The 15,415-nt window shown below is 47.7% G+C and overlaps 1 protein-coding gene across 3 annotated transcripts in view; it reads left to right on the top strand.

Annotated features, from left to right (window-relative positions):
• cd164l2 (CD164 sialomucin-like 2) overlaps positions 1 to 15,415 on the top strand; it is a 31,777-nt gene that overhangs the window by 77 nt on the left and 16,285 nt on the right. For all 3 annotated transcript variants that reach the window (XM_078422921.1, XM_078422923.1, XM_078422922.1), the window contains exons 1-4: positions 1 to 318; positions 5,028 to 5,117; positions 10,219 to 10,293; positions 14,634 to 14,672. The exon at positions 1 to 318 is cut by the window's left edge. In XM_078422921.1, coding sequence (XP_078279047.1) covers positions 243 to 318; positions 5,028 to 5,117; positions 10,219 to 10,293; positions 14,634 to 14,672 — 280 coding nt within the window. In that variant the 5' untranslated portion in view covers positions 1 to 242. The remainder of the gene's footprint in view (positions 319 to 5,027; positions 5,118 to 10,218; positions 10,294 to 14,633; positions 14,673 to 15,415) is intronic.

Genomic DNA, 15,415 nt, shown 5'->3' on the forward strand with positions numbered 1-15,415 from the left:
TTTACATTGGAGACAGATTTCACATCACACTTCCTCTATCTCTCCCTCCCTCCCTCCCTCCCTCTATCTCTCCCTCTCTCCTTCCCTCCCTCCCTCCTGCGCCGCAGGCTTCATTCCCCAGTCTACCAGCCCCTCCACCTCTCCCTCCTCCAAAGCTGAGACTTTACCTTCCTCTTTACCATTTCATTTGTATTTAATAAACAATCCCCTTGAAGCCGCGGCGAGGAGAGGAGAGGTCGGGCATGGGGAGGTTTGGGTCGGCGCTGGGACTGTGTCTGGCGTTGCTGTTCTCTCGAGTCCACGGGGAAGAGCCGGCAGGTCAGTAGTGTTGTGTTTGGGGGTGGGGGTGTCTCTGGTCTGTGTTGTGTTGGGGGTGTGGGTGACTGGTCTGTGTTGTGTTGGGGGTGTGGGTGCCTCTCTGGTCTGTGTTGTGTTTGGGGGTGTGGGTGACTGTGGTCTGTGTTGTGTTTGGGGGTGTGTGTGACTGTGGTCTGTGTTGTGTTGGGGGTGTGTGTGACTGTGGTCTGTGTTGTGTTGTGTTTGGGGGTGTGTGTGACTGTGGTCTGTGTTGTGTTGGGGGTGTGTGCCACTCTGGTCTGTGTTGTGTTGGGGGTGTGTGTGACTGTGGTCTGTGTTGTGTTGGGGGTGTGTGCCACTCTGGTCTGTGTTGTGTTGGGGGTGTGTGTGACTGTGGTCTGTGTTGTGTTTGGGGGTGTGGGTGCCTCTCTGGTCTGTGTTGTGTTGGGGGTGTGGGTGACTGGTCTGTGTTGTGTTTGGGGGTGTGTGTGACTGTGGTCTGTGTTGTGTTTGGGGGTGTGTGTGACTGTGGTCTGTGTTGTGTTTGGGGGTGTGTGTGCCACTCTGGTCTGCAGGCTCTGTGTTTGCGTTGAGTTGTGTCGCAGGTGTAGCGGGTTAACTAACCGGTCGGTCGGTGATCTCCTCCTCCCGTTCCCCAGGTCTACAAGTATCTCGGGTTGAAGGTGACACCATTGAGTTCTCTACACCTGCAAAACCAACTTTTGGTGATGGTGGCGACAACATCAGTTTAGTTCAGAGATTTTTTATTTTTTATTTATGTCAAAATATACTTTATTCGAGAAATAATAAATATCTGCAAAACATGTTCCTCACAAACATCCATCCGACGTTCTCGGAGGCAAGACGCACATTCAATACATACATCCAATACACAGCGTGGAAACAGGCCCTTCGGCCCACCGAGTCCACACTGACCAGTGTTCTTTTGGCATAGCTCACACGAGTCGCTATATCCTGACTGTTTCTCTGTTAACTCTCTCTCTTCCCACCGATGCAGCCTGATCGGAGTATTTCTGGCATTTAGTTTTGAGGTCCAGCATCTACAATTTATGTTTTAAATTTTCATTTAGAGTCATGGTCATAGTGTGGAAACAGGCCCTTCAGCCCAACCTGCCCACACCGGCCCTTCAGCCCAACATGTCCCATCTACACTAGTCCCACCTGCCTGTGTTTGGCCCATATCCCTCCAAACCTGTCTTATCCATGTGTAGGAAAAAACCTGCAGATGCTGGTTAAAATCGAAGGTAGACACAAAATACTCAGTGGGTCAGGCAGCATCTCTGGAGAGAAGGAATGGGCGACGTTTCGGGTCGAGACCCTTCTTCAGACTGAACAGTGATGGACACTGTTCAGTGACTCCACACTGACCAGTCATCCCCATTCACTAACACTATTCTAAACACACTAAGGACAATTTGCAATTGTTTTTGCCGAAGCCAATGTTTTTTACCGGGCCAAAGGTTCTTCCTGAAATTGGAAAAGTTGTTTATCATTAGTCTGTGTTACCATTGTGAAGCAGATTCATGCTGGGTTTGGAAGAGGTGCTTGCTTTTCAAAGTGGCCTTCCATTGATATTTTTGTAACTGCAAGACCAAAGGTATTTATTCACAACATGCTGGAGTAACTCAGCAGGTCAGGCAGCATCTCAGGAGAGAAGGAATGGGTGACGTTTCGGGTCGAGACCCTTCCAGACCAAGTTAATAGTCACTGTAAGCCCAGCAGTTCTGTTTTTTAGTCGTTTTTCTTGTTCTGTTTTTTTAAATCATCTTGATTTAAAGAAAACATTTGCAGCTTTACACCTTCTCGGAGGTCATAGGAGGCCTGGCAGCTAATGGACTACCTTGATAACAATTACGATGAGTGGATCGGGTAGACGCACAGAGTCTCTTGCCCGGAAGAAGGGTAATTGAGAACCAGAGGACATAGGTTTAATAGGCAATCGAGGGGTTAACCTTTTTGCACAGATGGTGGTGGGTGTGTGGAACAAGCTGCCAGGGTAGGTGGTTGAGGCAACGTTTAAGAAACATTTGGACAGGTACATGGACAGGAGAGGTTTAGACAATAGGTGCAGGAGTAGGCCATTCGGCACTTCGAGCCAGCACCGCCATTCAATGTGATCATGGCTGATCATTCTCAATCAGAGAATTCCACAGATTTACAACTCTCTGACTGAAAAAGTTTTTCCTCATCTCCGTTCTAAATGGCATACCCCTTTTACTTAAACTGTGGCCCCTGGTTCTGGACTCCCCCAACATTGGGAACATGTTTCCTGCCTCTAACGTGTCCAACCCCTTAATAATCTTTTATATTATTTAGAGGAATATGGGCCAAACGCAGTCAGGTGGGACTGGTGTAGATGGGACGTGTTGGGCTGAAGGGCCTGTTTCCATGCGGGATGACTCTATGGCTGAAGTTCATGGTAGCTATGGATGGACTTTAGCTGCAGGGCATGGGGAATGTTGGCCAGAACACCAGGGATATGCTGCCTGTCCTTTTATATAATGGATTGGAATCTTTTTATAACTTGCTGTATGCCTCTGTTTAACATCCCATTTCATCGGCAGGATCTCTGACAGAACAGCCTGCTTGTTGACCTACTTTGGTACCTGACTCCGGTAACACAGTCCAAAATGTTGGTGACATGGATTACGTGCGGGCAGATAAGCACGGTTTGATGAACGTTTGTAACTTTGTCAGTGGCAGAAACATGGCAACACGCGTGTACTGCCTATGTTGAGGTAGCAGTTTAGTTCATTGTCACGTGTACACGACCAGTGAAAAGCTTTTGTTTCGTGCTAACTAGTCGATTGTAACCATGTGTTGTCTTTCTGCTAGAAAGACAACACATGGTTACAATCGAAGGTCGACACAAAATGCTGGAGTATCTCAGCGGGTCAGGCAGCATCTCGGGAGAGAAGGAATGGGTGACGTTTCGGGTCGAGACCCTTCTTCAGCCTGATGTCAGGGGAGGGGGTGGGACCACGTCCACAAAGTTTCAGTATCTAATGTACCTGATTTCAACGCAACTCGCTCAACACCTCCGCTCAGTCCGTCTTAACCAACATGATCTCCCGGTGGCTCAGCACTTTAACTCCCCCTCCCACTCCCAATCTGACCTTTCTGTCCTGGGCCTCCTCCATTGCCCAGCGCAAATTGGAGGAACAGCACCTCATATTTTGCTTGGGTAGCTTACACCCCAGCGGTATGAACATTGACCTCCCACTTCAGGTAGACCCTGCTTTCCCTCTCTATCCCCACCCCCTTCCCTGTTCTCCCACTAGTCTTCCTGCCTCTGACTACATCCTATCTTTGTCCCGCCCCCTCCCCTGACATCAGTCTGAAGAAGGGTCTCGACCCGAAACGTCACCCATTCCTTCTCTCCAGAGATGCTGCCTGACCCACTGAGTTACTCCAGCATCTTGTGTCTACCTTCAACCCAACCTGACCTGGGCGTGGAAGGTTCCTCTGGTTATTGTATTTAAAATAGAAATTGGTGAGTTTTGACATCCCAAGCTGTTGTATATGAACTCCTCTGAAGTGCTGTTATTAACCTGGCCTCTGTGAAGTTCACTTTGTGCAAGTTTGTACAATCAGCAGTGAGCTGGGTGACCAGTTGTGTTGCTTTGGTTGCCCGAGAAATGAGGTCGGTTTGTTCATGGGTGAAATTTGGTGTAGTGATGGCCTTGGGGTTTGTTATAGTGAGCAGACCAGGCATTGATTGTGCATCTGATTTGAAATAGTTAACATCATCCATGTGGAAACATCGAAATCATGGCATTTGTTCATATTAAATAAATGGACAATTACTTTTATGCTTCTAGATTGTACACACCATTTAAACTACACAATTCCAAGATTGTAATAATTTTTTTAATTGCTCTTTATCATTGGATAAACTGGTGATTTTTCTGCAACTGTTGGTTAGCTTTTACTGGAGGCTAGTGGGTCAGGCAGGGTAGAGGTTAGTGATCATTGTGGGCCGAAGGGCCTGCACCTGTGCTGTACTGTTGAAGAAGGGTCCTGACCCAAAACGTCACCTATCCATGTTCTCTACAGATGCTGCCTGAGTTACTCCAGCACTCTGTGAAACGTCACCTATCCATGTTCTCCACAGATGCTGCCTGACCCGCTGAGTTACTCCAGCACTCTGTGAAATGTCACCTATCCACGGTCTCCACAGATGCTGCCTGACCCGCTGAGTTACTCCAGCACTCTGTGAAACGTCACCTATCCACGTTCTCCACAGATGCTGCCTGACCCGCTGAGTTATTCAAGCACTTTGTCTTTCCTTGGTAAACCAGCATTTGAAGTCCCTTGCTTCTACATCCTGTATTTTAGACTTTAGAGATATGGAATGGAAATGGGTCCTTCGACCCACTGAGTCCACGCCGACCAGCGATCCCCGCACACTAGCACTATACTACACATACTGGGGACAATTTACACTTATACTGAAGTCAATTAACCTACTAAACTTGTACAACCGTCGAGTGTGGAAGGAAACCCATGGGGAGATCGTACGAGCTCCATGGTGAGGATGGAACGCGGGTCTCTGGCGCTGCAAGCGTTCTACGGCAGCAACTCTACCGCTGCGCCACCGTGCTGCTCAATGAATGAAAGTAACGATGATGAAGGGAACAGGCTGGCTTGCAGATGGTTGTATTGTCTGGTACATTCAATGCCCTTTCTCTCTCTCTCTGTCCTTGTAGAATGTGCAGAACTGGAGTCCTGTGGTCCCTGCATCACTGGCGACGCTGCACTGAACCTCACAGACTGCGTGTGGGTGCGTTGTGAGTCAGGTAAGTACTGCGTACCTTGCTCAACGCTGTGGGAAGTGAAGATTTAAGGAGCTCTGAAGCAGTAAAGGTCTTTAAATGCAATTTGTTTCAGCTTCTCTATAAAATATCCAGTTGCCTCAATCACCACCTTCATCAGTTTAAAATGCAGCACATTTTGGAATTCTAAAACTAGATTTTTTTAGATTTAGAGATACAGCGCAGAAACAGGCCCTTCGGCCCACCGGGTCCGTGCCGCCCAGCGATCCCCGCACACTAACACTATCCTACACACACTAGGGACAATTTTTTTAAACATTTTGCCCAGCCAGTTAACCTACAAACCTGCACGTCTTTGGAGTGTGGGAGGAAACCGAAGATCTCGGAGAAAACCCACGCAGGTCACGGGGAGAACGTACAAACTCCGTACAGATCTAGAATCTTGCTCTGGTGACCGTGTTGGGCTCTGCAGTATCTAGACCAGGACAGTGCAGGAACGGGCCCACCATGTCAACACTGAACACCGGCCAAGATCAGCTCATCCCTGCTGCCTGCAGGAGATGTCAAGTCAAGTCAATTTTATTTGTATAGCACATTTAAAAACAACCCACGTTGACCAAAGTGCTGCACATCTGATTAGGAAAAAAAAAAAGGAACATACAGTGGCAAGTGGGCGGCACGGTGATGCAGCGGGTAGAGCTGCTGCCTCACAGCGCCAGAGACCCGGGTTCCATCCTGACCACGGGCGCCGTCTGTACGGAGTTTGCACGTTCTCCCCGTGACCGCGTGGGTTTCCTCCGGGTGCTCCGGTTTCCTCCCACACTCCAAAGACGTGCGGGTTTGTAAGTTAATTGGTCTCTAAAAATTGCCCCCCTGGTGTGTGTCGGGAGTGGATGGGAAAGTGGGACAACATAGAACTGGTGGGAGCGATAGTCGGCCTGGACTGAAGGGCCCGTTTCCACACTGTACATATCAAAACTAAATTAAAATCTCTTCATTCCTGCCTTTGACCCGAGTTCCTTACAAGTGTTTGTTGCCTGTGTAAGAGAGAACGGAAACAGGCCCTTCGGCCCACCGAGTCCGCGCCGACCAGCGATCCCAGCGCACTTCGGTTGAAACCAGCGTCTGCAGTTCCTTCCTACACATTTAATCTTCGGGCTGGTTTGGTCTCCACCTTATCCCATGACTCTCACTAAGTAACTAATTGAAAGCACTGCAGAGAAATATTAGCAGACTTCCGTGGGATACTTGTGTGACTAAAAATAAACTTGTATCCTTGGAAACGCTGGAAGCTGCAGGGTTTGCTTTCTGAAATAGTCACACACAGAGAGAGAGAGAGTGTCAGTCACACAGTGTGGAAACAGGCCCTTCGACCCAACTTGCCCATGCTGACCAACATACCCCATCCAGACTAGTCCAACCTGCCTGTGTTTGGCCCATATCCCTCTAAACCTGTCCTATCCATGTACGTATCCATATCCATGTCTAAATGTAGTTCATATTTTAGAGTACCTGCCTCAACTACTACCTCCTGGTATCTTGTTCCATATACCCACCACCCTCGGAGTGAAAGGTTGCTCACCTAAATCTTTCCCCTCTCACCTTAAACCTATGTCCTTTTAGACAATAGGTGCAGGAGGAGGCCATTTGGCCCTTCGAGCCAGCACCACCATTCAATGTGATCATGGCTGATCATTCTCAATCAGTACCCCGTTCCTGCCTTCTCCCCATACCCCCTGACTCCGCTATCCTTAAGAGCTCTATCTAGCTCTCTCTTGAATGCATTCAGAGAATTGGCATCCACTGCCTTCTGATGCAGAGAATTCCACAGATTCACAACTCTCTGACTGAAAATGTTTTTCCTCATCTCCGTTCTAAATGGCCTACCCCTTATTTTTAAACTGTGGCCCCTGGTTCTGGACTCCCCCAACATTGGGAACATGTTTCCTGCCTCTAACGTGTCCAACCCCTTAATAATCTTATACGTTTCGATAAGATCCCCTCTCATCCGTCTAAATTCCAGTGTGTACTTTTGTTATGGGTTCCCCTACTCTGGGTGAAAGATTGTGCATTCACCCTATCTATTCCCATCATTACTTTGTACACTTTTATAAGATCACCACTCATCCTCCTGCGCTCCAAGGACTAAAGTCCTAGCCTGCCCAACCTCTCCCTGTAGCTCGGGGCCTGATAGACCTGGCAACATCCTTGTGAATCTTCTCTGCGCTCTGTCCGACTTAGTGACATCCGTCCTATAGCAGGGCATCCTGTGGGCGGCACGGTGGCGCAGCGGTAGAGTTGCTGCCTTGCAGCACCTGAAACGCATCCTGACCACGGGCGCTGTCTGTACGGAGTTTGTACGTTCTCCCCGTGACCACGTGGGTTTTCTTCGAGATCTTCGCTTTCCTATCCACCTATCACTTGCTAGGTTTTGTCCAGGTCTTCTCTTCCAGTTTTTTCCCTCCCCCCTCCCCACCACAATGTCTGAAGAAGGGTCCCGACCCGAAACGTCACCTGTCCATGTTCTCCACAGATGCTGCCTGACCCGCTGAGTTACTCCAGCACTCTGTGAAATGTCACCTATCCATGTTCTCCACTGATGCTGCCTGACCCGCTGAGTTACTCCAGCACTCTGCCTTTGTTTAGTGACCCAGCATCTGCAGTTCCTTCTGTCTAGGAACCTTTTAACCCATCTCTTTGTTTTTTTGGAGATCTTGCATTTGTCACTGATATTAAACTTCAGATAACATGGGATCTCAGCTGCTTCCATCTAATTTTGTCAGCCCGGCCACTCCCTCTTAACCCCTCTCCCATCGGGGCAAGAAGTACAAAGTGTGTAAACGCACACCTCCAGATTCAGGGACAGTTTCTTCCCAGCTGTTATCAGGCAACTGAACCGTCCTCTCACCAACTAGAGAGCGGCCCTGACCTCCCGTCTACCTCACTGGAGACCTTCGATCTATCTTTAATCTGGACTTCACTGGACTTTACCTTGCACTGAACGTGATACCCATCGTGCAGTATCTGTACACTGTGGACGGCTCGATTGTAATCATGCACAATCTTTCTGCTGACTGGTTAGCACGCAACAAAAGGCTTTTCACTGTGTCTTGGTACATGTGACAATAATAATACGTTAAACTAAACCAGGTCGGTAAACAGACAATCCATTGTTCAGGAACATAATCGTAGCTGCACATCATTCCTAAGGGCTTAATTGCCCAGCGTCCGCTGCAAACCTTGCTCTTGTAGGGGGAGCATTAAACATTTGTGACAAGTTCATGCGGAATATTGCCAGACTTTGAGGATCTTTAATTCTGTTTTAAACAGTGTCTCTCTCAGCAACTTGAACGCAATGGTTGCAACCAGCCAGTGACTGTTCCCTTCACCGCCCCACCTCCGTTATTGCTCCACTGCCCGGGTCTGTATCTGTATCTGGAGCTGATGTTGCTGTTCGCTCGGACGAAGCCACTGAAATTTGATTCGTTTTGTGCACATTTTTAATGACGCATCACTTGGTTACGATTGGGCAGCTTGCCCTGAAAACGAGTCTGTTCTATTGTGTAAGAAGGAACTGCAGATGCTGGTTTACACCGAAGATAGACACAAAATGCTGGAGTAACTCAGCGGGACAGGCGGTATCTCTGGAGAGAAGGAATGGGGGACGTTTCAGGTCGAGACCCTTCTTCAGACTGAATGTAAAGGGGGGGGGGTGGGGTTTCCATGCCATATGACTCTATGACTCTTTCCTCCCCCCCCCCCCAGTAATGGATAGTGAAAGGCCTGGATAGAGTGGATGTGGAGAGGATGTTTCCACTAGTGGGAGAGTCTAGGACCAGAGGGCACAGCCTCAGAATTAAAGGATATTCCTTTAGGAAGGTGATGAGGGGGAGTGTCTTTAGTCAGAGGGTGGTGAATCTTGGTGGTAGTGTGAACTGTGAGGACGATGCTATGAGGTTGCAGGGTGACTTGGACAGGTTGTGTGAGTGGGCGGATGCATGGCAGATGCTGTTTAATGTGGATAAGTGCAAGGTTATCCACTTTGGTGGTAAGAATAGGAAGGCAGATTATTATCTGAATGGTGTCAAGTTAGGAAAAGGGGACGTACAACGAGATTTAGGTGTCCTAGTGCATCAGTCACTGAAAGGAAGCATGCAGGTACAGCAGGCAGTGAAGAAAGCCAATGGAATGTTGGCCTTCATAACAAGAGGAGTTGAGTATAGGAGCAAAGAGGTCCTTCTGCAGTTGTACAGGGCCCTAGTGAGACCGCACCTGGAGTACTGTGTGCAGTTTTGGTCTCCAAATTTGAGGAAGGATGTTCTTGCTATTGAGGGCTTGCTGCGTAGGTATACTAGGTTAATTCCCGGAATGGCGGGACTGTCATATGTTGAAAGACTGGAGCGACTAGGCTTGTATACACTGGGATTTAGAAGGATGAGGGGGATCTTATCGAAACATATAAGATTATTAAGGGATTGGACACGTTAGAGGCAGGAAACATGTTCCCAATGTTGGGGGAGTCCAGAACCAGGGGCCACAGTTTAAGAATAAGGGGTAGGCCATTTAGAACGGAGATGAGGAAAAACGTTTTCAGTCAGAGAGTTGTGAATCTGTGGAATGCTCTGCCTCAGAAGGCAGTGGAGGCCAATTCTCTGAATGCATTCAAGAGAGAGCTGTATAGAGCTCTTAAGGATAGCGGAGTCATGGGGTATGGGGAGAAGGCAGGAACGGGGTACTGATTGAGAATGATCAGCCATGATCACATTGAATGGCGGTGCTGGCTCGAAGGTCCGAATGGCCCACTCCTGCACCTATTGTCTATTGTCTATCTGTGGAATTCATTGCCACAGACGGCTGTGGAGGCCAAGTCAGTGGATATTTTTAAGGCAGAGATAGATTCTTGATTAGTGTGGGTGTCAGGGGTTACGGGGAGAAGGCAGGAGAATGGGGCTAGGAGGGTGAGATAGATCGGCCATGATTGAATGGCGGAGTAGACTTGATGGGCCGAATGGCCTCATTCTGCTCCAAGAACTTATGCGCCTATTTCCCAGTTCCTTGCTGGGAAACATTGGAACTGAGTGAAGCTCCATCCAGGAATGATACAAATGTTCCCTCTCATTTGCAGAAACCTTTTGTCTTGCGAAAGATAAAAACAATCTCACGGACTGCACTGTCTTCTCGGAGTCCTCGATGTGTGAAGGTAAGACGTCACTGTTACATGGACCGTATGTCAGTGGAAACAATCCTGGAACCTTGCAGCACAGTGCAAGCAGCAAGTAAACTGGGTGCGTCTCTGCCAAAGCCCTGAGACCATTTACCTCAGACCATCAGCTGATCTGTAGTGGGAGGGTGGATGGGCAGATGGGTGGGGGGGGTTGGGTGGGTGGGAGAGGTGGATGGGTGAGATGGGTGGGTGGGTGGGATGGATGGATATACATTGGTAAACTAGCCCTGGGCTGGAAAGAAGTCATGAACTCCCTGGCACAGCAAGAAATGAGCATCTAATCTAAGCCATCCCCTTTTTGCCACCACCAAGTCTACTTTTGTCATTATATTTTTGCCAATCCTGCTATCATGAGAGGAATAGATCGGGTAGATGCACAGAGTCTCTTGCCCAGAATAGGGGAATCGAGGCCCAGAGGACATAGGGGAAAAGATTGAATAGGAATCTGATTGGTAACTTTTTCACACAAAGGATGGTGGGTGAATGGAACAAGCTGCCAGAGGAGATAGTTGAGACAGGAACAGGAGGTAGTTGAGACAATCCCAACATTTACGAAACAGACAGGTACATGGATAGGACAGGTTTGGAGAGATATGAACCAAACGCGGGCAGGTGGGACTAGTGTAGCCGGGACATGTTGGCTGGTGTGGGCAAGTTGGGCGAAGGGCCTGTTTCCATGCTCTATGACTCTATGATTAATTTCTAAGGCGTTATCTGTATTTCCCCTATCCATTGGTTTCGTTATTGGCATGTGTACTGAGGTACAGTGAAATACATCGTCTGCAGACGGCTCTGCAAGCCTATCCCTGTACATAAGCCCACCGAGTCCATCTGCCATTTTGGGAATGTACACCATTTTACGACTAGGTAACATTTTGGGTCGAGACCCTTTTTCAGACTCCTTCGGTCTGAGGAAGGGTTCCTGATCTGAAATGTCACCCATTCCTTTTCTCCAGAAATGCTGCCTGACCCGCTGAGTTACTCCAGCACTCTGTGAAACGTCACCTATCCATGTTCTCCAGAGATGCTGCCTGACCCGCTGAGTTACTCCAGCACTCTGTGAAACGTCACCTATCCATGTTCTCCACAGATGCTGCCTGACCCGCTGAGTTACTCCAGCACTTTGTGTCTATCTTTGATGCTTTATATCAAATTTTAGTGTTGATGTGAAATGATGATTGGAGTTCTGTAGATGACATTTCTAATTCACGACCTATAACAGCGGAAACCCCCGTCTTTTCTCCTTTGATTTGGGTGGTTGAAGGATTGAGCAGCATTCTATTTCTGACCAAAGAATAAACCCTCATCCTCCTCCTTCCCAATATCTGATTTACTTTCTCCCCCTTTCAAGGAAATGAAGTTATGATACATTCACACTACGTAGCAACATCTTGTGACCGATTACTCAATGTTAATCCATTTTAGCTGATTTTAGAAACGAAAAAAATTACTGCAAAAAAATCAATTGATCCTTTAATTCTGCTTTTCTTTACATCATGGTGGCTATTGTCTTACAAAATTCATTAGTAGCGAGCAAGAGTACTGCAGTAATTAACATTTTGGGCACAGTACTCAATCATAAATGACTCGGTGGGAAGTGTTGGAAGGTATTGGAAGTGTTGGAAGATGATTGTTCCAGAGAAGTTATTGTGAGTCTTCAGAAGGCGCTGAGAAGAGGATTATAGAGATCAGCTAATTGTGTCTAACGTGGGTGATTCGTTTGGAAGAACAAAATTGGCAAACCTGATGGTTTCAGATTTTTAAAAAAATTAACCTGCTATGGAATATTTCTGTAAATATATACCTACTGGCGTCTAGGCTGCCCAGCTAGCCTCTACTCCAGTCGCCAGCATCACTGGAAATAGAGAAACATGCAAAATAGGTGCAGGAGTAGGCCATTCGGCCCTTCGAGCCAGCACCATTCAATATGATCATGGCTGATCATCCAAAATCAGTACCCCGTTCCTGCTTTCTCCCCATATCCCTTGATTCCGTTAGCCCTAAGAGCTAAATCTAACTCTCTCTTGAAAACATCCAGTGAATTGGCCTCCACTGCCTTCTGTGGCAGAGAATTTCACAGATTCACAACTCTCAGCGTGAAAAAGATTTTCCTCATCTCAGTCCTAAATGGTCTCCCCCTTATTCTTAAACTGTGACCCCTGGTTCTGGACTCCCCCAACATGGGGAACATTTTTCCTGCATCTAGCCTGTCCAATCCCTTAAGAATTTTACATGTTTCTATAAGATCCCCTGTCATCCTTCTAAATTGCAGTGAATTTCTCTGTTGCTACGGGTGAAATGAAATGCCAGATGTACAATTTTAAATCAGCCCAGTGGGATCAAACACGAGTGTTTCCAATTTTCAGTTTGACTGCACGCAATGTGAAAAGTGGCATGAGAGAATAGTCCAGGTTTAGTTTAGAGAAACAGCGCGGAAACAGGCCCTTCGGCCCATCGAGTCGGCACCGACCTGCGATCCCCGCACATTACCACCATTCTACACACACTAGGGGCAATTTATAATTTACCAAGCCAATCCACCTACAAACCTGTATGTCTTTGGAAACCAGAGCAGCTGGAGAAAACCCACGCAGGTCACGGTACAAACTCCGTACAGACAGCGCCCGTAGTCAGGATCGAACCCGGATCTCTGGCGCTGTGGGGCAACAACTCTACCGCTGCGCCACCGTGCCACCCTTAAGAAGGGTGTCGACCCGAAATGACACCCATTCCTTCTCTCCAGAGATGCTGCCTTGACCCATTGAGTTACTCCAGGTTTTTGTGTCTGCCTTCCATTCCAACCAACTTCTGCAGTTCCTTCCGACACAAGTGGTACTTTCTTGTCACGTACGCACTGTAGAATCACATTCTTTTTGCATCGCTCACACTTGCGCGAGTCGCTATATCTTGACTGTTTCTCTGTTAACTCTCTCTCTTCCCACCGATGCAGCCTGATCGGAGTATTTCTGGCATTTAGTTTTGAGTTCCAGCATCTACAATTTATTTTTAAATTTTCATTTAGAGTCATGGTCATTGAGTGATACAGCGTGGAAACAGGCCCTTCAGCCCAACCTGCCCGCACCGGCCAACATATCCCATCTACACTAGTCCCATCTACACTAGTCCCACCTGCCTGTGTTTGGCCCATATCCTTCCAAACCTGTCCTATCCATGTGTAGGAAATAACCTGCAGATACTGGTTAAAATCGAAGGTAGACACAAAATACTCAGTGGGTCAGGCAGCATCTCTGGAGAGAAGGAATGGGTGACTTTTCGGGTCGACCGCATCTCGGGGCACCCCAGCGGTATGAACATTGACTTCTTTAACTTCAGATAGTCCCTGTTTTCCCTCTCTATTCCCTCCCCCTTCCCTGTTCTCCCACCGGTCTTCCTGTCTCCAACTACATTCTATCTTTGTCCCGCCCCCTCCCCTGACATCAGTCTGAAGAAGGGTCTCGACCCGAAACGTCACCCATTCCTTTACTCCAGAGATGCTGCCTGGCCCGCTGAGATACTCCAGCATTTTGTGCCTACCTGTCCTATCCACTTACCTGTCTAGCTGTTTCTTAAACGTTGTTGCTCTGGATTATGCAGCAAATAATCATGGATTTCACTGGCTTCATTCACGTGGAAGCTTCTATGTAGACGACCCATAGTGTTGAGGCAAGTGTTGGATCTGGTTTTTGGAGGCTGGTGCAGTCTATGCTGCTGCCCTCTTCATATCTCTCTGGTCTAATAAATCCACAACCACTCATGAAGTGAAGAACAATCAGTGGTCAGAGCTGCTGCCTCACTGCGCCGGAGACCCAGGTTCAATCCCGCCCTCGGGTGCTGCCTGTCTGTGTGGAGTTTGCACGTTCTCCCTGTGACTGCGGGTGCTCTGGTTTCCTCCCACATCCCAAAGACGTGCGGGTTTGTTAACCGGTTAGTCGGCCCTCTGTAAAGTGGGATAACACAGAACTAGTATGAACAGGTGATCAATGGTTGGTGTGGGCCGAAGGGCCTGTTTTCATGCAGCATCTTTCAATCACTTCCATTAAAAACACAAGTGTTGTCTGCAAATTGCGAACCTGTTGAACTTTAGGATCCTGTGTGTGTTTATTCCAACGGCTTTAACATATGGTAGATGTTCCTCTGAATCCAATCTCTTTATATAAATTATTTACATGGGACAAGGTTTTTATGGAGTTTCTTCGTTGATGTCTTTGTAAAATAAAAATAACCATATATGTGGAAACGGAAGGAAATGGACACATATGGAAGTGATTTGTTATAATAATGTGATTGCCTTTTTCCCTTTCATTTCCACCTGCCAGCGATCATCACTACCAAGGAGGCTTCTGCCATAACTGAAGGTAAGCATCATTAACACTTGATATGTTTCCCTCACCAACATCGTCCCACGAGATTTAGCACGAGTCTGTATTTTTCTCTCCGCTTCTGGAAATACAAATCCTAACCTGACGTTTATTTTCCCATGGGGAAACTTGTAGAATTGTTGACGTTGCAATAATAATTATCGCCCGACATCTATTACAAAACCGATGTGTTCTAATTCAAAATGTCTACTATTCCTTCTCTCCACAGATGCTGCCTGACACGCTGAGTTACTCCAGCACTCTGTGAAACATCACCTATCCATGTTCTCCACAGATGCTGCCTGACCCGCTGAGTTACTCCAGCACTCTGTGAAACGTCACCTATCCATGTTCTCCACAGATGCTGCCTGACCCGCTGTGTTACTCCAGCACTCTGTGAAACGTCATCTATCCCATGTTCTCCACAGATGCTGCCTGACACGCTGAGTTACTCCAGCACTCTGTGAAACGTCACCTATCCATGTTCTCCACAGATGCTGCCTGACCCGCTGAGTTACTCCAGCACTCTGTGCCTATCTTCAGTATAAACCAGCATCTGCAATTCCTTCCTACACATAATAATTTTGCTGTAGGAAGGAACTGCAGATGCTGGTTTACACCAAAGATGGATACAAAAAGCCGGAGTTACTCAGCTTGAAATGCAGCATCTCTGGAGAGAAGGAATGGGTGACATTTTGGGTCGAGATCCTTCTTCAGACTGAGAGGTTATTTTGGTGCCT

Source organism: Rhinoraja longicauda, chromosome 27, assembly GCF_053455715.1.
Source record: "Rhinoraja longicauda isolate Sanriku21f chromosome 27, sRhiLon1.1, whole genome shotgun sequence".
Lineage (NCBI taxonomy): Eukaryota > Metazoa > Chordata > Chondrichthyes > Rajiformes > Arhynchobatidae > Rhinoraja > Rhinoraja longicauda.